Source organism: Anomaloglossus baeobatrachus, chromosome 11, assembly GCF_048569485.1.
Source record: "Anomaloglossus baeobatrachus isolate aAnoBae1 chromosome 11, aAnoBae1.hap1, whole genome shotgun sequence".
Lineage (NCBI taxonomy): Eukaryota > Metazoa > Chordata > Amphibia > Anura > Aromobatidae > Anomaloglossus > Anomaloglossus baeobatrachus.
In genome coordinates, this window is record NC_134363.1 from 197,265,831 (window position 1) to 197,292,654 (window position 26,824).

The window sequence follows — 26,824 nt, forward strand, 5'->3', positions numbered from 1 at the left end:
CCGGATTATAAGACGCACCCCAAATTTAACAGATAAAAAAAAGGTTAAAAAAAAATAATATATATATATATATATATATATATATATATATATATATATATATATATATATATATATAGGGTCCATCTTATACTCTGGTGTTGTCTTACTGGAGGGGGGCAGCAGTGGTGGTAGAGCGGGGTCACAGGATGCAGAGGGTGTGCTTGCAGTGGTGGCGGGTCAGAGCTGGCAGCGGAAGCTGTGGAGGTTGTGTAGTGGAACAGATCCAAACAAGTATGTTTATAGCCTACAAAATAATGCATGTAAAGAAGTGCCTTCTACCAAGAGAGCCACATGGCAGTGGAGCTTCTGGAGAAACATGTCCCCTACCCAAGGTGACTCATGCTGGAGGCTTTCATCCCGACAGAATTAACATTCTATACTAACTTTTCTATGCAGCATAAATCCGGTCTGTAGCACCAGCCAGGACCCCTCCACCTCCAGCATGGCCACTAGTGGATTTCAATCAGTTGTTGCACGTTTCATCTCTAGGATGTGTGAGGCCATGTCCTGAGCTGGAAACAAGAGGCTTGGAACAGCTGCCACAATCAGGCTGGTGACAGCTGTGCTACTCTAAACTTTGAGCCTGCTAAACAGGTGTGGATGGGATGAGCAGAAAATATATGCAGTTCTATAAGGGGCTTCAGAGTAACGCAGAGCTAGGGCCAATTCACATGACCTTGGAGCAGCTAGATTCTTCTCTATATTACAGTCACAATAACTCGCAAGACTGCGGTTATTATAACCCAAAAATTCTGTACAAAAGACAGTCAGTCCAGCAAGTCCTTGTGGTCATGCTAATGAAAAAATACAGCCGCTGGACAGTCCTGGGAATTAGCCTTAGGGACCGTACACAAACATTTATGGACATATGTTCACCTGAGAGTGAACCTGTCACGTTGCAAAAGCAGCCAGCCTGCAGAAAACGCACAAGAAGCTGAGCACGCTGATATGACCTCTGCCCCGGCACCACCCCAATGACTGAAAACAAATCTCTGAAGGGAGCTTCAAGTCCCAGAAGTGGAAAAACAAAAAAAAAAAATTGGATTTAAAAATGGAATAAAAAAATATTTTTTTAATATATACACATATATAAAGTTTGAATCCCCTCTTTTTCCCGCATTTAAAAAAACAAAAAAATAAAAACATTACACATATTATCTCCACTTCTGTTGCATTTTGATTGGCAGCTCCAACAGAGCAAAAAAAATTGGTAACGAGTGATCAAAACACATCTACACTAGTTCTCTCAGTTCCATTTACCTAAAAATGTAAAAATTACAGGTCTTAGAAAATAGGGACACATGCAAATTTGTTTAATTCCCTTTGTGTGTATAGCAATCCCCACCTCCAAACAAAGGACCCAATTTCACAAAAAACACCAAAAATGGACTGAACAAAATTGTTCGCACCTTTGTAAAGTTGTGGGCAAACAGCTTTGATGATTGTTCAAACTCACCTGTAGCAAGTAACAGGTGTGGGCAATATGAAAATCATACCTGAAACCAGAAAAAAGGGGAGACGTAGACTCAATCTTTGCTTTGTGTCTGGGTGCGCCCCACTAAGGATGGATTACAAAGAGAAGAGAACTTTCTGAGGACGTAAGGCCATGTGCGCACGTTGCGTTTTATTCTGCGTTTTGGCTGCGTTTACAACTGCACTGTCATTGACAAAATGCATGCGTTCTGATTCCCCAGCAAAGTCTATGAGAATCATGCAAAATCCGTTCGCACGATGCTTTTTGAAACGCAGCGTTTTGATTGTCAAAAATTTGACAAAATCTCTGCGTTTGAAGAAGCAGCATGTCACTTCTTTTGAGCGTTTTGGCAGCGTTCTACATCCATTGAAATCAATGAGTTGTAGAAAAAAAATGTTAAGCAGTGCATGTGCATTGCATTATTGTTTCGATCCGCATGTTTTTTTAACATAACAAACGCAGTTCTTTCGTCTCTCTCTTTCTGTCGGTCGGTCTCTCTTTCTATGTCTCTCTCTGTCCATGTCGGTCTCTCCCTCCCACCCCCTATCTCATACTCACCGATCCACGATCACGGGCGCGGCATTCACACTGTGGTGGCTTTTCCTCTTTTGAAAATGCCGGCCGCTCATTAATCCATCTCGTATTCCCTGCTTTCCCCGCCCACCGGTGCCTATGATTGGTTGCAGTCATACATGCCCCCACGCTGAGTGACAGCTGTCTCACTGCAACCAATCACAGCCGCCAGTGGGCGTGTCTATATTGAGCAGTAAAAAAAAAAAAATTAAAAAAAGCCAAAAAAACCTGACGTGCGGGCCCCCCCCAATTTTGATACCAGCCAAGATAAAGCCACACGGCTGAAGGCTGGTATTCTCAGGATGGGGAGCTCCATGTTATGGGGAGCCCCCCAGCCTAACAATATCAGCCAGCAGCCGCCCGGAATTGCCGCATCCATTAGATGCGACAGTCCCGGGACTTTACCCGGCTCATCCCGAATTGCCCTGGTGCGGTGGCAAACGGGGTAATAAGAAGTTATTGGCAGCAGCCCATAGCTGCCACTAAGTCCTAGGTTAATCATGGCAGGCGTCTCGCCGAGATACCTTCCATGATTAACCTGTAAGTTAAAGAAAATAAACACACACAACGAAAAATCCTTTATTTGGAATGAAAGACAAAAAATACCCTCTTTCACCACTTTATTAACCCCTCAAAAACACCTCCAGGTCCGACATAATCCACACGTAAGGTCCCACGACGCTTTCAGCTCCGCTACATCGGAAGCTGACAGGAGCGGCAGTAGAACACCACCACACCTGTGAGCTCCATGCAGCAACTGAAGTGAGTCGCACGATCAGCTGTGCTGTCACTGAGGTTATTCGCGGCCACCGCTCTCAGGTGGAGGACTGCAGCTGTGGCCGCGAATAACCTGAGTGAAAGCACAGCTGATCGCGCGGCTCACTGCAGTCTCTCAGGGGATTTGCAATCACAGTGTCCTTCACGTGTGACCGCAAATCAAGCCACGGCACACGCACAGAGCCGTGCGATCACAATGAAGTCGGGTGAAGTTCATCCGAGTTCATTCTGATCGCGCGGCTCTGTCTCGCAGCCAGCCATGCTCTTTTTGACAGTACGGTCCCAATCGGCTCTGCTGAAAGTCTATGGGGATGCTGCAGAGCCGAGTGGGTCCGCACTGTGAAAAATGTGCATTCTGGATGCTTTTCCCACTCTATTTATGGCAGAGAAAGCATCGAGAACACATGAATTCTCCAGGAATGTGCGCATGTTGCATTCTGCCGAATGCGTCTCAGAACGCAGCTTTTTCGGCTGCGTTCTGAGACGCACATGCAGTGACTTACACGCTGCGAAATAGAACGCAACGTGCGCACATAGCCTAAGAGCCAAAATTGTTGAAAATTATTAATCTCAAGATTATAATTCATTTCCAGAGATCTTGATGTTCCTTTGTCCACGATGTGTAAGATGAGCAAGAAGATTACAACCTATAGCACTGTATGTAATCTCCCTGGATATGGTCGGCAGAGAAAAATTGATGAAAAGCTGTAACGTGGATGGTGGATAAGACGCCCAAATCAAGCTTCAAAGAAATTCAAGCTATCCTGTAGCTTCAGGGGGCATCAGTGTCAGCATGAACTATCCATCCACAGCTGAATGAAATGCTATGTAGGAGACCCAGGAGGACCCCTCTGTGCACACAGACATAAAAAAGCTGGAAAACAGTTTGCCAAACTGTACGCGAGTAAGCCAAAATCCTTCTATTATTATTATTGTTTATTTATAGAGCACCATTGATTCCATGGTGCTGTACATGAGGGGGTTACATACAGAATACATGTACACGTTACAATAGACAGACTAGCACAGGGGGAAGAGGGCCCTGCCCTTGCGGGCTTACATCCTAAAGGATTTTGGGGAGGAGACAGTAGGTGGGGTGTAGGTGGGGCGGCAGCTTCTATGAAAGTGTCTTGTGGACAGATGAAAGCAAGAAAACGTTATAACATTAGAAGTCCCAGGAATTTCGAGCTCCATATGGTTCCAATGGTAGAAATGTTAAATGACGCCTCTCTGGGACTTCTAGTGTTAATAGAGCCCATCATTCTACTGGAAATGGAATGAGGCCTAAAAACAAAAGATCACAGCATGTACAGTGACATTTGATGCAGGTCAGAGATGTCTTGGAGCCGTTTTGCTACCTCTGACACTGGGTGCAAGACATCATGGATTCAGAATATTACCAAAAGATTTTTTGTCAGAACGCTGGGTGTGCACCCTAGGACATGGCGCCTGATCCCAACCGCAATTTTCAGATCTCTCCACAGATGTCACTGGGGTTTAGATCCAGACTCATTGCGGCCTCTTCAGGACTCTCCAGCGCTTTGTTTCCATCCATTTCTCGGGCTTCTAGAAATATTTGGGATTATTGTCCTCCTGGACGACTCCTGACCAAGGACGCACCCCCAACTTTCTGACACTGGGCTCTAGATTGCCACCCATGTGGAAGGTCTATGTAGCTATTTAAAAGGTTCCTATGGATTTGGATTTTTTCCCTCAGAATATAAAATACATAATGTTGTCTACAGTTACATAGTACATACACTGCTCATCACAACTGACTTCCATGAACTTGAAAAACGTGCAATTAGATTCTAGTGTTGCGGATTTGTTTGTGGATTGTGCAGTGTTTGGCTCAGTTAGAAATGTGATTGTTTAGGTTAAAATGTCCATTTGAATGTTTCCGGCCACGATAACGCCCAGTCCAGCAGCTGGCCTTAGGATCCAGGGTTGTCTTAGGGCCGCTTTACACGCAGCAATATCGCTAGCGAGTGTACCCAACCCCATTGTTTGTGCGACACGGGCAAATCACTGCCCGTGGCGCACGACATCGCTAACACCCATCACACGCACTTACCTGCCTTGCGCCGTCGCTGTGACAGGCGAACCGCCTCCTTTCTAACTTTCTAAGGCGGCGTTTTGTTCGGCGTCACAGCGACGTCACTAAGCGGCCGCCCAATAAAAGGGGAGGGGCGGAGATGAGCGGATGTAACATCCCGCCCACCTCCTTCCTTCCTCATTGCTGGCGGATGCAGGTAAGGTGAGGTTCCTCGCCCCTGCGGTGTCACACACAGCGATGTGTGCTGCCGCAGGAACAACAAACAACCTGCGTCCTGCAGCAGCAACGATAACTGGGAATAGAGGGGATGTCACTGATTAGCGATTTTGAACATTTTTGCGACGATTCAAAATCGCTCATAGGTGTCACACACAACAACATCACTAACGCGACCAAATGTGCGTCACAAATTCCGTGACCCCAACGAGATCGCTTAAGCGATATCGTAGCGTGTAAAGCGGCCTTTAGGCTGATTGTACGCTACTTTTTTTAAACAAGCGTCCTGAACGTTTTTTTAACGCAAAAACGGATCCAGTGCAAATGTGTTTTCATTTCAATGCATTTGCAATGGACTCACGCCAACATGCCTTCACATGCGTTTCCGTGCAGTTTAGTCAGGATCTAGCGACTTGCAGTTTTTTAACTTTTTTCAAAAACGCTACTTGTAGCGTTTTTGAGCTGCATGTAAATACTGCAAGACGCTGGATCCTGACTAAACAGCACGGAAACGCATGTGACGGGAGGTTATTGAAAGACAGGATCCTGTTTGGCCAGAAACCAGCAAGGCGTGATTACAGTCTCTCCCTCCCCTTTCTATTCTCTCTCCTCTCTTTGCCTCTCTCCCTGCCCTCTCCTCTCTCTCCCCTCTCCTCTCCCTCCCCTCTCCCCCTCCCCTCTCCTCTCTCTCCCCTCCCCTCTCCTCTCTCCCCTCCCTTCTCCTCTCTCTCCCCTCTCTCTCTCCCCTCTCCCTCTCCTCTCTCTCCCCTCTCCTCTCTTCCTCCTCTCCTCTCTCCTCTTCCTCTCCTCCTCCCTCCTCTCTTATCCTCTCTCCTCCTCTCTGCTTTCCTTCTCTCTCTTCCTCCCTGCCCTCTCCTCCTCTCTTCCCTCTCCTCTCTCCTAATCTCTTCTCTCTTCTCATCTCGCCGCTCTCTTCTCTCTCTTCTCCTCTCTGCTCTCTCCTCCTCTCCTCTCCTCTCTTCTCTCCTCTCCTCTCTCCCCTCTCTCTCTCCTCTCTCTGCCCTCTCCTCTCTCCCTCCCCTCTCCTCTCTCTCTGCCCTCTCCTCTCCCTCCCCTCTCCTCTCTCTCCCCTCTCCTCTCTCCCCTCCCTTCTCCTCTCTCTCTCCCCTCTCTCTCTCTCCTCTCCTCTCTTCCTCCTCTCCTCTCTTCCTCCTCTCCTCTCTTCCTCCTCTCCTCTCTTCCTCCTCCTCTCCTCCTCTCTCCTCTCTTATCCTCTCTCCTCCTCTCTGCTTTCCTTCTCTCTCTTCCTCCCTGCCCTCTCCTCCTCTCTCCTAATCTCTTCTCTCTTCTCATCTCGCTGCTCTCTTCTCTCTCTTCTCCTCTCTGCTCTCTTCTCTCTCCTCCTCTCCTCTCTTCTCTCATCTCTCCTCTCTCCCCTCTCTCTCTCCTCTCTCTGCCCTCTCCTCTTCCTCCCCTCTCTCCCTCCCCTCTCCTCTCTCTCCCCTCTCCTCCTCTCTCCTAATCTCTTCTCTCTTCTCATCTCGCCTCGCTGCTCTCTTCTCTCTCTTCTCTGTTCTCTTCTCTCTCCTCCTCTCCTCTCTTCTCTCATCTCTCCTCTCCTCCCTCCCCCCTCTCTCTCCTCTCTCTGCCCTCTCCTCTCCCTCCCCTCTCTCCCTCCCCTCTCTCCCCTCTCTCTCCTCTCTCTGCCCTCTCCTCTCCCTCCCCTCTCCTCTCTCTCCCCTCTCCTCTCTCTCCCCCTCTCTCTCTCCCCTCTCCTCTCTTCCTCCTCTCCTCTCTTCCTCCTCTCCTCTCTTCCTCCTCTCCTCTATCCTCCTCCTCTCCTCCTCTCTCCTCTCTTATCCTCTCTCCTCCTCTCTGCTTTCCTTCTCTCTCTTCCTCCCTGCCCTCTCCTCCTCTCTTCCCTCTCCTCCTCTCTCCTAATCTCTTCTCTCTTCTCATCTCGCTGCTCTCTTCTCTCTCTTCTCTCTCCTCCTCTCCTCTCTTCTCTCATCTCTCCTCTCCTCCCTCCCCTCTCTCTCTTCTCTCTCTGCCCTCTCCTCTTCCTCCCCTCTCTCCCTCCCCTCTCCTCTCTCTCCCCTCTCCTCCTCTCTCCTAATCTCTTCTCTCTTCTCATCTCGCCTCGCTGCTCGCTTCTCTCTCTTCTCTGTTCTCTTCTCTCTCCTCCTCTCCTCTCTTCTCTCATCTTTCCTCTCTCTCTTCTCCTCCTCTCTCCTCTCTCTTTTGCCCCCAGCTGCGTCTGAATTTCCACTCATGTTCAGTTCCCCTCACTCCCGATCACATGACTCCAATGCCCACCCACTTCAAGTGACCGGTTCCTGTAAAATAACACATGCGTTTCTCTTTGAAAAAACAAGATCCTTTGAAAAAAAAAACGTTCATGAGGCATGTTAAAAAACGTAGTGTGAAAGCAGCAAGAAGGGTCACCGTTTCCCAGAGAACAGTCCCTGCCGAACAACATCTTCTCTCCCAGAAAAAGACAGCAATTAAAAAAAGTCAATGTTTGTGGGAGACCAAGCAAACAAAAGCCTGTGGAGCAGCCGGAACACGTGTCCTCTGCCAGCAAATTCCTGCTACTTAATTGTCTTGGCCATAATGAGAGGTGGCAGCGTTACCCTCACTATGAGGCCTAGCTGCTATATGCATGCTACAGGATATTTTCATATAATATAAAGAAATCAGAAAAATGGGGTCACTGCATCACAAAGTATAACCGATCGCATCTACATTTAGCCAAGAGAAAAGAGCAGATGACGGGCCAGAAATGAGGTCGGGGACCCTCGCCGGGGAGCCCGGGGACCCTCCTGAGACTATGGAATCCTCTGCCAGAACATGTGGTATTGGGCGATTCACTAAAGTAACCTTCCACCTATAACAATGGCCTTTTCAAGCAGAAAAAAGTTTTAAATACATAAAGGTAAAAAAAAAAAAAATCGCTGCGCAATGCAGATCCGAACCGGCTCCATCATCAGGTATATAGATACTGTACATACGATTTGCATTCAAACCACATTTAGGGCTCATGCGCACGTTGCGTCCTGACCAGTGCAGAAATAAATGCACCCTCTGGCAGACGTGACACTGCGTGTTGACAAAAAGAATGCATCCAAAACGCATGTATTTTGGATGCATTTTGCATGCGTTTTGGATGCATTTTCGTCAGTGCGGTCCCCCAGCTCTGCTACATGCCCACTGACAGCAGACACAGACAGAGTCGGGCAATGAGAATGAACTCAGATGAACTTCACTCGACTTCATTTTCATCCCTCGGCTCCGTCTCTGTGTGCTTTCATGAACTCAGATGAACCTCTGAGGTCAGTGCCAGGACAGAGGAGTCCGCAGCAGTGATGTCAGAGCTTCACCCGAGTTCACTGACATTGCGCGTCTCTCTCTCTGTGTCGCAGCCTGATTTGTGGTCACACGTGAAGGACTCATCTATGAAATAGAAAAAGAAGGAATGTGCACCGCACTGCTTACCTATTTGGGAGGTAATGTAGTAGTCCCGTTCCAAACCCTATTCAGTGTGGCTCTTGCCTGATAATATTCTTGGCGTGCCGGGTATAAACATGGATCTTTATCCTGATCTGATGGATAAAAAAGTCACCTACCGAGGTGCTATTGCCCAGCTGAAGCAAGTAAGTCCATAGAAAAAAGGAAGACGGGCAGCACTCTCCGGTATTATGGAACTGCTTTATTTTTCAATGCTGACAGGTGATACAGACAAGAGGGAATGGAGAGAGGGGAGCACGAGGACGACAGTATCGTTTCGCACCTCTAGGGGTGCTTTCACGGGTCCATACACACACGGGTGTTTGAGGCTGCAGCTTAAAACGCTGCAGAAACGCAAAAAAAACCAAAAAACTGCAACGTGCGCATGAGCCCTTAAAGGGAAGCTGTCAGGTGCAATATGCAGCCAGGACCAGAAGCATTTATGGGTGCATATTTCTAATCCCTGCCTAAGGCTGTGTGAGCACTAGAAAATTGACTTTTCCTAAGAAAAATCCGCACTCTCTGGCAGAATACCGCACCCGCATTTTTGCCGCGGTTTGTCTGTTTTTCCGCAGGTTGGTCCTCGCAGTTTTTTTACCATTATCTATGGTAGAAACTGCAGGTGCCTGCGGAAAAGAAGTGACTGCTCATTCTTTTTGCTGCAGAAATTCTGCAGCAGAACCTGTAGGGGAAACCCTAACCGCCCACCATGTTTGTTGCCCGATTTTCAGCCACTAAACATGCTGGTATTCTTAACCAATCACAGTAATGCTGCAGCCATCTTAGTTGTGGCATTACTGTGATTGGCTGGCCGCGCAGAGTCATAGGATGTATAAAAGACTTTCTGCCGCTATTTTGCACACAAGCATCTGGAGCCAGCATTGTATGAGTATAGGGAAAGATCGAGCAGCTGCTAGGAAGAGTTAGGCCTCTTAAAGGGGTGGTTCACCCATATTTTTTTATTTTCGACATCGATATTATGTTGAGAAACAATGTTTGTCTCAAATACCTTGCATGGGCAATAGTGCCTATGAGAGGTGCTATTGCGGACCGCCGTTCCCCATGCCTGACCCCCGGGGTCCGTGACGTCGGGGATCCGGTGATGTCACGTCAAGTTCCTGTTAACCTGACATCACCGCGGCTGGCCGTAGTGTCCGTGAGTGATGGGCTGTGGGCGGTGTCTCACCACTCATCACCGCTCATCAGCTGCCTCCTCACCCACAGCAGAGCGCTGCAAGTAGGAGACATGCTGGGCGAGTGGTGAAAGACCTCCCACAGCTCAGAGAGTCAGGAAGACTGTGGCCGGCCGCCGTGATGTCAGGTCAACAGGAACTTGATGTGACATCACCGGATCCCCGGGGTCACGGAGCCCAGGGGGTCAGGTGGGGGGTGCTCAGCAGTCCGCAATAGCACCTCTCACAGGCACTATTGCCAACATAAGGTATTTGAGAGAAACATTGTTTCTTAACATAATATCAATCTAGAAAACAAAAAATATGGGTGAACCACCCCTTTAAAGGGAAGTAAACATCAGGATTTTGGTATATAAGGTGCAGCCAGTGCAGTACTGGCACTATCAGGCACAGTGTGTACATACCATTACTGGGCAGCTCGGATGTGTAGACTGTGAAATCCACGTTTATGAAGTTTGAAAATTCATCCACTTTTTGATTGACGTGTGCACCTCTGCTGATAATGTGCGGGCGGGTTATGCACATGATTCCCGCCCCTCCCCCACACCGCCTGTTCCTCCCTCTCTCTGGCTGTATGCAAACTTCTCTCTTCAGTTACACGGCGTCGGAGTTGGCGCCTGCGCATAGCGCTTATCTCCGGCGCCATGTTTTTGAAGCCCGCATTACCCAGTTTTGTGTCTGAGAGGGTGGCGCATGCACCCTCGCTTCTTCATATCTCAATGTGACCGCAGGAGCGCGCACGGTCACAACAGGACTGGAGAACAGCTGATCTTACCGATTAGCTGCAGCAGACGATATTGTAGCAGACGTCTGCTGCAGCTAATCGGTAAGATCAGCTGTCCTCCAGTCCTGTTGTGACACCGCGCGTGTTCCCGCTGTCACAACGAGATCTGAAGAAGCGAGGGCGCATGCCCCACCCTCTCAGACACAAAACTGTGTATGCGGGCTTCAGAAACATGGCGCCAGAGATAAGCGCTATGCGCAGGCGCCAACTCCGGCGCCGTGTAACTGAAGAGAGAAATTTGCATACAGCCAGAGAGAGGGAGGAACATGGGATGGGTGGGTGGGGTGGGGGCGGGAATCATGTGCATAACCCGCCCGCAAATTATCAGCAGAGGTGCACACGTCAATCAAAAAGTGGATGAATATGCAAACTTCATAAACTTGGATTTCACAGTCTATACATCCGAGCTGCCCAGTAATGGTATGTACACACTGTGCCTGATAGTGCCAGTACTGCACTGGCTGCACCTTATATACCAAAATCCTGATGTTTACTTCCCTTTAACACAAAAAGCCCTTTTCAGGGCCACCTCCAGTGTATAGGTCAGTGTAGTGTAGGGAGGGACAGATTTCCGAGCAGGGACAGTGTTTAAAACAGCGCACCTCCATAGTACTGTGCAGAATACAATAGCTGTTTTAAGACCTGATAGTGTTGAGGAGAGCCATAAGATGAAATACTTAATTAACCTCTGGTCATAGAGCACTGTGAGAAGTGTGTTCAATGAAATCAATTCTCTATACATAAGCCAGTCAGTCTTCAGAGGAACCCAAGATGGCCCCCACTGACATCATAGACCCTACCATCAGCATGGATCCACCAGATGACCTCCCTCCCATCACCATCACCACGAATACATCCAATGATGTCATAGACCCGCCTACGATGACGCCCACCAATCAGCTCATGGACTAACACGTTGTTCAACCCACTGACCAATGAACACATCTGGACATGCCCTTTCCAAAGTTATATCAGAGCATGCTTCAGCTGAAATAAAGTAGAGTTCTAAGGGCACTTTCACACTTGTGTTGTGCGGCATCCGTTACGATGCGTTGTAAATCATGTGATATAAAGGCAACGGATTCCTGTGAAATGTTGCGTTAAGTTTTCTAGCCGCGAGCAAGAGAGAGCCCTACTGCACCGGCACTACTGCATCCATCATCCCCGAACACACCGGCACTACTGCACCCATCATCCCCGAACACACCGGCACTACTGCCATCATCCCCGAACACACCGGCACTACTGCACCCATCATCCCTGAACACACCGGCACTACTGCACCCATCATCCCCTAACACACCGGCACTACTGCACCCATCATCCCCGAACACACCGGCACTACTGCACCCATCATCCCCGAACACACCGGCACTACTGCACCCATCATCCCTGAACACAACGGCACTACTGCACCCATCATCCCCTAACACACCGGCACTACTGCACCCATCATCCCCGAACACACCAGCACTACTGCACCCATCATCCCCAAACACACCGGCACTACTGCACCCATCATCCCCGAACACACCGGCACTACGGCACCGATCATCCCCAAACACACCGGCACTACTGCACCCATCATCCCCGAACACACCGGCACTACTGCACCCATCATCCCCGAACACACCGGCACTACTGCACCCATCATCCCCGAACACACCGGCACCCATCATCCCCAAACACACCGGCACTACTGCACCCATCATCCCCGAACACACCGGCACTACGGCACCGATCATCCCCAAACACACCGGCACTACTGCACCCATCATCCCCGAACACACCGGCACTACTGCACCCATCATCCCTAAGCACACCGGCACTACTGAACCCATCATCCCCGAACACACCGGCACTACTGCACCCATCATCCCCGAACACACCGGCACTACTGCACCCATCATCCCCGAACACACCGGCACTACTGCACCCATCATCCCCGAACACACCGGCACTACTGCACCCATCATCCCCGAATACACTGGCACTACTGCACCCATCAACCCTAAACACACCGGCACTACTGCACCCATCATCCCCGAACACACCGGCACTACTGCACCCATCATCCCTAAACACACCGGCACTACTGCACCCATCATCCCCGAACACACCAGCACTACTGCACCCATCATCCCTGAACACCCCGGGACTACTGCACCCATCATCCCCGAACACACCGGCACTACTGCACACATCATCCCCGAACACACCAGCACTACTGCACACATCATCACCGAACACACCAGCACTACTGCACACATCATCACCGCACACACCGGCACTACTGCACCCATCATCCCCGAACACACCGGCACTACTGCACCCATCATCCCCGAACACACCGGCACTACTGCACCCATCATCCCTAAACACACCGGCACTACTGCACCCATCATCCCTAAACACACCGGCACTACTGCACCCATCATCCCCGAACACACCGGCACTACTGCACCCATCATCCCCGAACACACCGGCACTACTGCACCCATCATCCCCGAACACACCGCCACTACTGCACCCATCATCCACGAACACACCGGCACTACTGCACCCATCATCCCCGAACACACCGGCACTACTGCACCCATCATCCCCGAACACACCGGCACTACTGCACTCATCATCCCCGAACACACCAGCACTACTGCACCCATCATGCCCGAACACACCGGCACTACTGCACCTATCATCCCCGCACACACCGGCACTACTGCACCCATCATCCTCGAACACACCGGCACTACTGCACCCATCATCCCCGAACACACCGGCACTACTGCACCCATCATCCCCGAACACACCGGCACTACTGCACCCATCATTCCTAAACAGACCGGCACTACTGCACCCATCATCCCCGAACACACCGGCACTACTGCACCCATCATCCCTAAACACACCGGCACTACTGCACCCATCACCGCACACACCGGCACTACTGCACCCATCATCCGTGAACACACCGGCACTACTGCACACATCATCACCGCATACACCGGCACTACTGCACCCATCATCCCCGAACACACCGGCACTACTGCACCCATTATCCCCGAACACACCGGCACTACTGCACCCATCACCGCACACACCAGCACTACCGCACTCATCATCATCACACACACTACTGGCACTACCGCCCCCATCATCACCACACACATTCCGGCACTACTGCACCCATCATCATCCCCGAACACACCGGCACTACTACCCCCATCATCACCGCACACACCGACACTACTGCACCCATCACCTCACACAACGGCACTACTGCACCCATCATCCTCGCACACACCGGCACTACTGCACCCATCACCGCACACACCAGCACTATAGCCCCCATCATCACCACACACATTCTGGCACTACTGCACCCATCATCACCGAACACGCAGGCACTACCGCCCCCATCATCATCCCACACATCCCGACACTACCGCACCCATCATCATCCCCGCACACACTGGCACTACTGCACCCATCATCCCCGCACACACCGGCACTACTGCACGCATCATCCCCGAACACACCGGCACTACTGCACCCACCATCCCCGCACACACCGGCACTACTGCACCCATCATCCCCGAACACACCAGCACTACTGCACCCATCATCCCTGAACACACCGGCACTACTGCACCCATCATCCCCGCACACACTGGCACTACTGCACCCATCATCCCCGAACACACCGGCACTACTGCACCCACCATCCCCGCACACACCGGCACTACTGCACCCATCATCCCCGAACACACCAGCACTACTGCACCCATCATCCCCGAACATACCGGCACTACTGCACCCATCATCCCCGAACACACCGACACTACTGCACCCATCACCGCACACAACGGCACTACTGCACCCATCATCCCCGAACACACCGGCACTACTGCACCCATCATCCCTAAACACACCAGCACTACTGCACCCATCATCCCCGAACACACCGGCACTACTGCACCCATCATCCCCGAACACCCCGGCACTACTGCACCCATCATCCCCGAACACACCGGCACTACTGCACACATCATCCCCGAACACACCAGCACTACTGCACACATCATCACCGCACACACCGGCACTACTGCACCCATCATCCCTAAACACACCGGCACTACTGCACCCATCATCCCCGAACACACCGGCACTACTGCACCCATCATCCCCGAACACACCGGCACTACTGCACCCATCATCCCCGAACACACCGGCACTACTGCACCCATCATCCCCGAACACACCGGCACTACTGCACCCATCATCCCCGAACACACCGGCACTACTGCACCCATCATCCCTAAACACACCGGCACTACTGCACCCATCATCCCTAAACACACCGGCACTACTGCACCCATCATCCCCGGAAACACCGGCACTACTGCACCCATCATCCCCGAACACACCGGCATTACTGCACCCATCATCCCCGAACACACCGGCACTACTGCACCCATCATCCACCAACAAACCGGCACTACTGCACCCATCATCCCCGAACACACCGGCACTACTGCACCCATCATCCCCGAACACACCAGCACTACTGCACCCATCATCCCCGAACACACCGGCACTACTGCACCCATCATCCCCGAACACACCGGCACTACTGCACCCATCATCCCCGAACACACCGGCACTACTGCACCCATCATCCCCGCACACACCGGCACTACTGCACCCATCATCCTCGAACACACCGGCACTACTGCACCCATCAACCCCGAACACACCGGCACTACTGCACCCATCATCCCTAAACACACCGGCACTACTGCACCCATCATCCCCGAACACACCGGCACTACTGCACCCATCATCCCTAAACACACCGGCACTACTGCACCCATCACCGCACACACCGGCACTACTGCACCCATCATCCGTGAACACACCGGCACTACTGCACACATCATCACCGCACACACCGGCACTACTGCACCCATCACCGCACACACCAGCACTACCGCACTCATCATCATCACACACACCAATGGCACTACCGCCCCCATCATCACCACACACATTCCGTCACTACTGCACCCATCATCATCCCCGAACACACCGGCACTACTGCCCCCATCATCACCGCACACACCGACACTACTGCACCCATCACCGCACACAACGGCACTACTGCACCCATCATCCTCGCACACACCGGCACTACTGCACCCATCACCGCACACACCAGCACTATAGCCCCCATCATCACCACACACATTCTGGCACTACTGCACCCATCATCACCGAACACGCAGGCACTACCGCCCCCATCATCATCCCACACATCCCGACACTACCGCCCCCATCATCACCGCACACATCACGGCACTACCGCACTCATCATCACACACATCCCAACACTACTGCACCCATCATCATCCCCGCACACACCGGCACTACTGCACCCACCATCCCCGCACACACCGGCACTAATGCACCCATCATCCCCGAACACACCAGCACTACTGCACCCATCATCCCTGAACACACCGGCACTACTGCACCCATCATCCCTGCACACACCGGCACTACTGCACCCATCATCCCCGAACACACCGGCACTACTGCACCCACCATCCCCGCACACACCGGCACTACTGCACCCATCATCCCCGAACACACCAGCACTACTGCACCCATCATCCCCGAACATACCGGCACTACTGCACCCATCATCCCCGAACACACCGACACTACTGCACCCATCACCGCACACAACGGCACTACTGCACCCATCATCCCCAAACACACCAGCACTACTGCACCCATCATCCCTGAACACACCGGCACTACTGCACCCATCATCCCCGAACACACCGGCACTACTGCACCCATCATCCCCGAACACACCGGCACTACTGCACCCATCACCCCCGAACACACTGGCACTACTGCACCCATCATCATCACACACACCACTGGCACTACTGCACCCATCATCCCCGAAAACACCGGCACCACTGCACCCATCATCATCACACACACCACTGGCACTACTGCACCCATCATCCCCGAAAACACCGGCACCACTGCACCCATCATCATCACACACACCACTGGCACTACTGCACCCATCATCCCCGAAAACACCGGCACCACTGCACCCATCATCATCACACACACCACTGGCACTACTGCACCCATCATCCCTGAACACACCGGCACTACTGCACACATCATCACCGCACACACCGGCACTACTGCACCCATCATCCCCGAACACACCGGCACTAATGCACCCATCACCGCACACACCAGCACTACCGCACTCATCATCATCACACACACCACTGGCACTACCGCCCCCATCATCACCACACACATTCCAGCACTACTGCACCCATCATCATCCCCGAACACACCGGCACTACTGCACCCATCATCACCGCACACAATGGCATTACTGCACCCATCATCCCCGCACACACCGGCACTACTGCACCCATCACGGCACACACCAGCACTACCGCCCCCATCATCACCACACACATTCCGGCACTACTGCACCCATCATCACCGAACACGCAGGCACCACCGCCCCCATCATCATCCCACACATACCGACACTACCGCCCCCATCATCACCGTACACATCCCGGCACTACCGCACTCATCATCATCACACACATCCCAACACTACTGCACCCATCATCACCGCACACAATGGCATTACTGCACCCATCATCCCCGCACACACCGGCACTACTGCACCCATCACGGCACACACCAGCACTACCGCCCCCATCATCACCACACACATTCCGGCACTACTGCACCCATCATCACCGAACACGCAGGCAATACCGCCCCCATCATCATCCCACACATACCGACACTACCGCCCCCATCATCACCGCACACATCCCGGCACTACCGCACTCATCATCATCACACACATCCCAACACTACTGCACACATCATCCCCGCAAACACTGGCACTACTGCACCGATCATCCCCGCACACACCGGCAGTACTGCACCCATCATCCCCGCACACACCGAGACTACTGCACCCATCACCGCACACACCAGCACTACTGCCCCCATCATCACCACACACATTCCGGCACTACTGCACCCATCATCCCCGCACACACTGGCACTACTGCACCCATCATCACCTAACACACAGGCACTACCGCACCCATCATCACCGCACACACCCCGGCATTACCGCCCCCATCATCACCGCACTCGCAGGTACTACCGCTCCCATCATCACCGCACACGCAGGCACTACCGCCCCCATCATCACCGCACATGCAGGCACTACCGCCCCATCATCATCCCACACATCCCGGCACTACCGCCCCCATCATCACCGCACAGGCAGGCACTACCACACTCATCATCACCGCACACATCCCGGCACTACCGCACTCATCATCATCACACACATCCCGGCACTACTGCACCCATCATCCCCGCAACCACCGGGGTACTACTGCCCCCATCATCACCGCACACGCAGGCACTACCGCACTCATCATCATCATTACACACATCCCGCTACTAACCCTAACCCTAACCCCCATCATCACCACACACATTCCGGCACTACTGCACCCATCATCCCCGCACACACTGGCACTACTGCACCCATCATCACCTAACACACAGGCACTACCGCCCCCATCATCACCGCACACGCAGGTATTACTGCCCCCATCATCCCCGCACACGCAGGCATTACAGCCCCCATCATCACCGCACACGCAGGCACTACCGCACCCATCATCACCGCACACACACAGGCATTACCTCAGTGATGTCCCCGCTGACAGCGCGCCTCCCTTCAGTTTCTGCGTGGAGCTCACAGGAGCGGCGGTGTTCTACAGCCGCTCCTATCAGCTTCATGTAGCAGAGCTGGATGCGTTGTGGGACCTCTTGAACTACGCCAGACCTGGAGGGATATTTGTGATTAATAAAGTGGTGAAAGAGGGTGTTTTTTGTCTTTTATTCCAAATAAAGTATTTTTTGGGTGTTTGTGTTTATTTACTTTCACTTACAAGTTAATCATGGAATGTGTCTCATAGACGCCTGCCATGATTAACTTAGGACTTAGTGGCAGCTATGGGCTGCTGTCATTAACTTCTTATTACCTCGATTGCCACCGCACCAGGGCAATTCGGGATGAGCCGGGTAAAGTCCCGGGACTGTCGCATCTAATGGATGCGGCAATTCCGGGCGGCTGCCTGCTATTTTTAGGCTGGGGGGCTCCCCATAACGTGGAGCTCCCCATACTGAGAATACCTCCTTCAGCCGTTAGGCTTTACCTTGGCTGGTATCAAAATTATGGGGGACCGCACGCCGTTTTTTTTCTAATTATTTATTTATTTATTGTACTGCACGATATAGACCTGCCCACCGGCAGCTGTGATTGGTTGCAGTGAGACAGCTGTCACTCAGCGTGTGGGCGTGTCTGACTGCAACCAATCATAGGCGCCGTTGGGCGGGGGAAGCAGGGAATACTAGATGGAATAATGAGCGGCCGGCATTTTCAAAAGAGGAAAAGCCACCAGAGCAGTGTAAACACCGTGCAGCGCCGCACCCGTGAACGGTGAGTATGAGAGAGGGGGAGAGAGACAGCGGATTCTGCTACTTAGCGCATAGCGGCGGAATCTGCCACCATAGACAATCATTAGACACCTTGGCGGATTCCAACGGAATCCGTCAAGATGCGTTATTTTAACGACCCACAAAACGCTACATGTAGCGTTCCCTCCGCCCGACGCTGCGTCAAAATAACGACTCAGCGTCGGCCAGCGGATGCAACGCAGACACTTGCGTTACAATGCGTCGTCAATACAAGTCTATGGAGAATAACGCAGTGCGTTAACGGACTGTGCTACTCTCCATAGCGGCGGATTGCGCTGAACGCAAGTGTGAAAGCAGCCTTAATGAGAAGTGCATATAATCAATAGGTAGATTGCATACCAACGAAAGGTTAAGGCTGGCTCAGATCCTTAATTGGTGCCCCTAGAAGGCAGAGTTCCCCCCGCACCCACCAACGTACGTTTCACCACGGGGGAGAAGCCGTGCATGGGGATATTTTCCTCCCTTTTGTTACCCATTGTTTGCATTTAGCACTTTACCATCATTGCTGCTATATTTGCATTTTGACACCTTATACTGGGCAATTGCTACTATTTTGTATGCACATAGCACTTTTTTGATACATGCATTGATGTGTAGGCAAAAGCAAAAACAGTCATAATCTCCTTGTATACAGACATCCTAATCTGCCGAGTCTCATTACAATTTTCCATACCTTTGGTATCCCCTATTCAGATTTTGTACTCATATGTGTCTTTTAGATGTGTATGTTCTTTGCATTTTGTCACCATATGTACCGTATTTAAATATATAAAATCTGAAAAAAAATACTATCAAGAAATAAAAAGAATTGTTTGATTACACAAAAAAACTCCTTTTTCCTCCTGTTCTTGCTCCATAGTACTGTGCAGAATACAATAGCTTTTTTAAGACCTGATAGCGCTGAACAAGGTCACAGCAGGGAGGGAGAGATTGTGGATTAGGTAGGGAATCGGGACCTGTTTCCACAATATTTAGGGGGTCAAAGCCTGGCTTGTGGTGTCCACATCAGCCACATTCATACATTGCTAGTGGCCTTTGCAGAAACAAAGCAGGACTCTACTCCCTTGCACTTTCTCGACAATATTTTTTAGGGTCAAAGCTTGCTTGGCTTGGCCTATCAACATCTGCAAATATGGCACCAAAACCCAAAATAACAAAAAGGCAGTTGTTGAGGGACAGGGACGTGGGCGTGGTGTCAGTGGTGGGCGACAAGGCACAGAGTATGTGTGAGGTCAGAAGATGCTTGATGCATCCACTATGGTCCTTGCCAAATTTCCCGGTGTGGAACGTAAACGTGTGTGGAATCCAGAAGAGCGAGAGCAGATTCTGTCTTGGAGGGCAGACAAGGGCTCGTCGCATTTCTCAAGCAGCAACCAATCTTCCATGACCACACAGTCTACTGCGGATACACAGAAGGCTGGCCCATTCAATCCTCAACCTGGTCCTCCGTCCACCATGAATGGCAACATGTCCTGTGACACTAAAGCAGAGCATGATCCCCATCTTCATATTGCAACATAAGTCCCTAAGCACCTCCAAGACCACCACTGCCTCCTACAGACTCTGAGGGTAAAGGTGCTGGACCGGCCGAGCGTCTCCAGACCTGACCCCTATGGAGCATCTGTGGGGCCTCCTCATACAGAAGGTGCTGGACTGGCCGAGCGTCTCCAGACCTGACCCCTATGGAGCATCTGTGGGGCCTCCTCATACAGAAAGTGCTGGACTGGCCGAGCGTCTCCAGACCTGAACCCTATGGAGCGTCTGTGGGGCCTCCTCATACAGAAGGTGCTGGACCGGCCGAGCGTCTCCAGACCTGACCCCTATGGAGCGTCTGTGGAGCCACCTCATACAGAAGGTGCTAGACCGGCCGAGCGTCTCCAGACCTGACCCCTATGGAGCGTCTGTGGAGCCACCTCATACAGAAGGTGCTGGACCGGCCGAGCGTCTCCAGACCTGACCCCTATGGAGCGTCTGTGGGGCCTCCTCATACAGAGGGTGCAGGACCGGCCGAACGTCTCCAGACCTGACCCTTATGGAGCATCTGTGGGGCCTCCTCATACAGAAGGTGCTGGACCGGCCGAGCGTCTCCAGACCTGAACCCTATGGAGCATCTGTGGGGCCTTCTCATACAGAAGGTGGAGGAGCGCGAGGTCTGTAACATCCACCAGCTCCGGGATGTCGTCACAGAGGATGAAGAGGGTCCAGCGGCTCCTGTGAACTTCATGCCCAAGAGAGGTAAGAAGCTGGAAAATAATGGCAACCACACAAAGTATTCACACCAAGGGCACAATGTGGTCACATTCACTTAGGGGTGTACTCACTTTTGGTGACAGTGGATTAGACAATAATGGCTGTGCTGAGTTACAGTCATATGAAAAAGTTTGGGCACCCCTATTAATGTTACCCTTTTTTCTTTATAACAATTTGGGTTTTTGCTATTTCCGTTTCATATATCTAATAACTGATGGACTGAGTAATATTTCTGGAGTGAAATGAGGTTTATTGTATTAACAGAAAATGTGCAATCCGCATTTACACAAAATTTGACCGGTGCAAAAGTATGGGCACCTCAACATAAAAGTGACATTAATATTTGTAGATCCTCCTTTTGCAGAAATCACAGCCTCTAGTCGCTTCCTGTAGCTGTTAATGAGTTCCTGGATCCTGGATGAAGGTAGATTTGACCATTCCTGTTTACAAAACAATTCCAGTTCAGTTAAGTTTGATGGTCGCCGAGCATGGACAGCTGCTTCAAATCATCCCACAGATGTTCAATGATATTCAGGTCTTGGGACTGGGATGGCCATTCCAGAACATTGTAATTGTTCCTCTGCATGAATGCCTGAGTAGATTTGGAGCGGTGTTTTGGATCATTGTCTTGCTGAAATATCCGTCCCCTGCGTAACTTCAACTTCGTCACTGATTCTTGCACATTATTGTCAAGAATCTGCTGATAGTGAGTTGAATCCATGCGACCCTCAACTTTAACAAGATTCCCGGTGCCGGCATTGACCACACAGCCCCAAAGCATGATGGAACCTCCACCAAATTTTACTGTGGGTAGCAAGTGCTTTTCTTGGAATGCCGTGTTTTTTTTGCCTCCATGCATAACGCCTTTTTGTATGACCAAACAACTCAATCTTTGTTTCATCAGTCCACAGGACCTTCTTCCAAAATGTAACTGGCTTGTCCAAATGTTCTTTTGCATACCTCAGGCGACTCTGTTTGTGGCGTGCTTGCAGAAACGGCTTCTTTTGCATCACTTTCCCATACAGCTTCTCCTTGTGCAACGTGCGCTGTATTGTTGACCGATGCACATTGACACCATCTGCAGCAAGATGACGCTGCAGGTCTTTGGAGGTGTTCTGTGGATTGTCCTTGACTGTTCTCACCATTCTTCTTCTCTGCCTTTCTGATATTTTTCTTGGCCTGCCACTTCTGGGCTTAACAAGAACTGTACCTGTGTTCTTCCATTTCCTTACTATGTTCCTCACAGTGGAAACTGACAGTTTAAATCTCTGAGACATCTTTTTGTACCTTCCCCTGAACAACTATGTTGAATAATCTTTGTTTTCAGATCATTTGAGAGTTGTTTTGAGGAGCCCATGATGCCACTCTTCATAGGAGATTCAAATAGGAGAACAACTTGCAAGTGGCCACCTTAAATACCTTTTCTCATGATTGGATACACCTGCCTATGAAGTGCAGAGCTCAATGAGGTTACAAAACCAATTTAGTGCTTTAGTAAGTCAGTAAAAAGTAGTTAGGAGGGTTCAAATCAAGAAATTGATAAGGGTGCCCATACTTTTGCACCAGTCAAATTTAGTTTAAATGCGGATTGCACATTTTCTGTTAGTACAATAAACCTCAATTCAAACCAGAAATATTACTCAGTCCATCAGTTATTAGATATATGAAACTGAAATAGCAAAAACCCAAATTGTTATAAAGAAAAAAGGTTAACACTAATAGGGGTGCCCAAACTTTTTCATCTGACTGTATTTACTCTGTTATGCAAGCTGCGCACTGACACTGCACATTGTATCACAGGGTCAGATCTGCAGCGCTGTCCCAGGAGTAGCTATAATGAAATATCTACAGAAATGTGATGGGGTGTACTAACTTTTGCTGTAGTGGTTCACATAATAATGCCTGTGAGGAGTTATTTACACTGTTATACAAGCTGCGCACTGACACTGTACATTGTATAAAAGCTGCACACTGACACTGTACATTGTATACAAGCTGTACACTGACACTGTACATTGTATACAAGCTGCGCACTGACACTGTACACTGTATACAAGCTATGCACGGACACTGTACACTGTATACAAGCTGCACACTGACACTGTACATTGTATACAAGCTGCACACTGACACTGAACATTGTATACAAGCTGCACACTGACACCGTACATTGTATACAAGCTGCACACTGACACCGTACATTGTATATAAGCTGTACCCTGACACTGAACATTGTATACAAGCTGCACACTGACACTGTACATTGTATACAAGCTGTTATCTGCTGAACATTGTATACAAACTGTACACTGACACCGTACATTGTATACAAGCTGCGCACTGACACTGTACATTGTATACAAGCTGCACACTGACACTGTACATTGTATACAGGCTGCATACTAACACTGCACAATCACAGGGTCAGGAGAGGATATAAGAAAATACCTACAGAGATGTGAGGGGTGCACTGACTTTTGTGCTAGATGTACACACCCTGGTGCCCTCTCTGTGTGTACGTCCATCTCCCTCCTATACGCACATAGCACGGGGCACAGACGATGCTCCCCGCGCCGCCATCCTCCCTCACTCCCTGCGGCGGTCGTCCCCTTCTCACCGTGCAGCAGCAGCACCAGGACCCCAGTGCTCGTCCCAATAGGTGCCATCTTGCTCACTGGAGACGATATTAGGACCGGAGACCGCTACACAAATCTCCGCCCACTGTAACGGCCTGTGGACACGCCCCGTATAAACAATCTCCAAGACACGCCCCGTGAATGGTTTCCTTCTTCGTGTAGTGTTCCAGAGCGCCACCTGCTGGTCCATCGTAAGTACTGTATCGGTCCCCACTGTGCAGCGCTCCTGAGGTAATACGCTATGGCGGCTGAATTGCTCGCAGACATGAATCCGGGACTGAGTGTGGGGCCAAAGTATCGGGACCAGGTCTGATGACAAACTAATGCTATTGGGACTAGAGCCAAATATCTGGGTCTCCTGAGAAACTCCTGGGTTTTGGAGCCAAACTGCCAGGACTGTGACTAAATAGCTGAGACTACAGTGTGAAGTGTGCATGGGCAGGGGCGCAATGGCCCGGAGTAGAGGGGCCACCGACCAGTCTGGTCCCTGCACCTCAACACACGCAGCCTGCTGATCAAAGGCCAGCAGCTGACCTTGAAATGATGAGCTCTCATGGCAGTATCGCCATAGCAGGCACACCAGTATCACCCCCGGCCACTGTGCTGGCTACATGGCGGGTGGCGCAGCAAGTGGGAAAGGGGAGTAGAAAGGCTTCTTCCACTTGTTCTTCTTCCACTTCTTTTTCTTCTTCCACTTCTTCTTCTTCTTCCACTTCTTCTTCTTCTTCTTCTTCCACTTCTTCTACTTCTTCCACTTCTTCTTCTACTTCATCTTCTTCTTCTTCCACTTCTTCTTCTTCTTCCACTTCTTCTTCTTCTTCTTCTTCCACTTCTTCTTCTTCTTCTTCCACTTCTTCTTCTTCTTCCACTTCTTCTTCTTCTTCTTCTTCTTCCACTTCTTCCACTTCTTCTTCTTCTTCCACTTCTTCTTCTTCTTCTTCTTCCACTTCTTCTTCTTCCACTTCTTCTTCTACTTCTTCCACTTCTTCTTCTACTTCATCTTCTTCTTCTTCCACTTCTTCTTCTTCTTCCACTTCTTCTTCTTCTTCTTCCACTTCTTCTTCTTCTTCCACTTCTTCTTCTTCTTCTTCTTCCACTTCTTCCACTTCTTCTTCTTCTTCCACTTCTTCTTCTTCTTCTTCCACTTCATCTTCTTCCACTTCTTCTTCTACTTCTTCCACTTCTTCTTCTACTTCATCTTCTTCTTCTTCCACTTCTTCTTCTTCTTCCACTTCTTCTTCTTCTTCTTCTTCTTCCACTTCTTCCACTTCTTCTTCTTCTTCTCCCACTTCTTCTTCCTCTTCCACTTCTTTTTCCATTTCTTTTTCTTCTTCCACCTTTTCTTCTTCTTCCACTTCTTCTTATATTCTTCTTCTTCCACTTCTTCTTCCATTTCTTCTTCCTCTTCCACTTCTTCCTCTTCCACTTCTTCTTCTTCTTCTTCTTCTTCATCTTCTTCTTCTTCCACTTCTTCTTCTTCTTCCACTTCTTCTTCTTCTTCCACTTCTTCTTCTTCTGCTTCCACTTCTTCCTCTTCTTCTTCCACTTCTTCTTCCAATTCAGAACTTCTTCTTCTTACACTGCAGAACGGCTTCTTCTTCTTTTTCTTCTTCTTCCACTTCTACTTCTGCTTCTTACACTCTTCTTTTTCCACTTCTTCTTCTTACACTTCTTCCTCTTACACTTCTTCTTCGTCTTCTTTTTGTTCTTCCACTTCTTCTTCTTCTTCTTACACTTCATCATCATCATATTCTTCTTCTTACACTTCTTCTTACACTTCTTCTTCTTCCACTTCAGAACTTCTGCTTCTTCCACTGCAGAACGTCTTCTTCTTCTTCCACTTCTTCATTTTCTTTTTCTTGCACTTCTTCTACTTTTTCTTCTTCTTCTTCTTCTTCCTCTTCTTCTATCTCTTCCAGTTCTTCCACTTCTTCTTCTTCTTCCACTTTTTCTTCCACTTCTTCTTCTTCTTCTTCCACTTCTTCTTCCACTTCTTCTTCCACTTCTTCTTCTTCTGCTTCTTCCGCTTCTTCTTATTCCGCTTCTATTCCTTCTTCCGCTTCTTCTTATTCTGCTTCTTTAGCTTCTTCTTCCGCTTCTTCTTCTTCCGCTTCTTCTTCCTATTCCACTTCTTCCGCTTCTTCTTCTTACGCTTATTCTCCTTCTTCCTCTTTTTCTTCATCCACTTCTTCCTCTTCTTTTTCCGCTTCTTCTGCTTCATTTGCTTATTCCTTCTCTTCTTCTCCTTCCTTTTCTTTTGCTTCTTCTTCTTCCTTTTCTTCCGCTTCTTTTACTCTTCCTCTTCTTCTTCTTCTCCTTCTTCTTTTTCTGCTTCTTCCGCTTCTTCTTCTTATTCCGCTTCTTCCGCTTCTTCTTCCACTTCTTCCACTTCTTCTTCTTCTTCTGCTTCTTTTTCTTCCGCTTCTTCAGCTTCTACTCTTCTTCCGCTTCTTCCGCTTCTTCTTCTTCCGCTTTTTTCGCTTCTTTTCTTCTTCTTCCACTTTTTCTGCTTCTCCTTCTTCCATTTCTTCCGCTTCTTCTTCTGCTTCTTCTGCTTCATCCGCTTATTCCTCCTCTTCTTCTTCTCCTTCTTCTTCTTTTGCTTCTTCTTCTTCCTTTTCTTCCGCTTCTTCTTTTTCTCTTCCTCTTCTTCTTCTTCTTCTTCTCCTCCTTCTTTTTCTGCTTCTTCCGCTTCTTCTTCTTATTCCGCTTTTTCCGCTTCTT

At 50.0% G+C, this 26,824-nt stretch overlaps 1 protein-coding gene across 2 annotated transcripts in view; it reads right to left on the minus strand.

The window, feature by feature from the left end:
* Positions 1–24,194, minus strand: part of JAM3 (junctional adhesion molecule 3) — a 145,068-nt gene extending 120,874 nt beyond the window's left edge. The window contains exon 1 of one of the 2 annotated variants that reach the window (XM_075329175.1): positions 24,082–24,194. In XM_075329175.1, coding sequence (XP_075185290.1) covers positions 24,082–24,130 — 49 coding nt within the window. In that variant the 5' untranslated portion in view covers positions 24,131–24,194. Of the gene's footprint in view, positions 1–23,916; positions 24,014–24,081 lie in introns of those variants that run through there. The other variant, XM_075329174.1, reaches the window with a different exon arrangement.
* Between the last annotated feature and the right edge of the window lie 2,630 nt (positions 24,195–26,824).